Here is a 1,160-nt window from a genome sequence, read left to right as displayed (position 1 = left end):
AGTAGAGGTCGCGTTACGGCCACTAAGGAAACTAAGGGGGGAGTTTACGTCCTCACAGAAACTATTTCTATTTGGGACAAGAGTTGGTGATACGCTAAGGAGCCGGTAAAAGTGAGAAAAGAGGGGAGGATGACGGGGTGGGCAGGGGTGTTGATGATAAAGGTTTGTTAAGAGGAGTAAATTCTTCTTCTAGATAGTGTGATATAATATGTTTGGGTTTGGCACCCGTTGTCTCCAAGAGCATAGGATGTTAAAAGTATACGTTTATTTTCCAAAAAGGTACGTTACGGCCACCTTCGCAGTACAGAATTATGTACAGGATTCTCAGCCCCATCTTTTCAAAAACTTTGCCCCGGGTAGTCAAAGAGAGACCACAGCTTTAAAAGAAAAAACCACTTAGTGACCGACAGAAACACGCACTGACTGAATATACACAGTGAGCATTACCTCGGGGATTCATTGCAGTGCACTGTGTTCTCTCAGTGTTTGATAAACTATAAATCCAGGGACATTTTGGTGTGGAAAAAAGGGAAAACATGCGATTTTTACTCTCACTGACGGTTCTGTGTACTGCCCTGGCCATTGGTGAGTACTGTTCTATGACTGTTATTAATAACCGAGCAACAAAAGAAACGCAAATTAGTTTTCGAAATTGAGATTTATAAATTCGCAGTTAATCTGAGAATGTTCAGGACTCTTTATGCAAACATCTATCTACTTTATATGTATAAAAATAGATGGAAGTGTGTGTGTGTGTGTGCGTGTGTGTGTGTGTGTGCGTGTGTGTGTGTGTGTGTGGGTGTGTGTGTGTGTGTGTGTGTCTGTGTGTCTGTGTGTGTGTCTGTGTCTGTGATCGCCATACCTCTGTGATGACACAAGGTAGGACAAAGATAGTGTGCATGCACACTGCCTAGGAGCCGCACCCGGGTTTTAGTTTCTTGATTCATTGTTTCCTTTCTCAGATTATGGCAATCCCCTTTTTTTAATAACGCCTATATAGTGCAAGGCCAGTTCAATGTCTACCGTTCACCTTTAGCAAGCACATCATGCCAGTGATATGAGGGACTCTGTATGGCTGCTATGGGAGGAATAAATGAAGACAGACAAATTAACTGGACAGTTCTGGAAAATTATAGAAGCTAAGGGAGGTAACTCTTAAT

The 1,160-nt window shown here is 42.3% G+C and overlaps 1 protein-coding gene across 1 annotated transcript in view; it reads left to right on the top strand.

Moving 5' to 3' along the window:
• Positions 1 to 469: 469 nt before the first annotated feature.
• LOC138963524 (uncharacterized) overlaps positions 470 to 1,160 on the top strand; it is an 8,779-nt gene continuing 8,088 nt past the window's right edge. Inside the window, exon 1 of the mRNA XM_070335399.1 lies at positions 470 to 585. Within this exon, the coding sequence (XP_070191500.1) occupies positions 537 to 585 (49 nt within the window). The 5' untranslated portion in view covers positions 470 to 536. The remainder of the gene's footprint in view (positions 586 to 1,160) is intronic.

The sequence above is a fragment of the Littorina saxatilis genome, linkage group LG4, assembly GCF_037325665.1.
Source record: "Littorina saxatilis isolate snail1 linkage group LG4, US_GU_Lsax_2.0, whole genome shotgun sequence".
NCBI classification, from domain to species: domain Eukaryota; kingdom Metazoa; phylum Mollusca; class Gastropoda; order Littorinimorpha; family Littorinidae; genus Littorina; species Littorina saxatilis.
The sequence above is the reverse complement of the archived record's forward strand: the minus strand, read 5'-3'. Positions and strand labels throughout refer to the sequence as shown.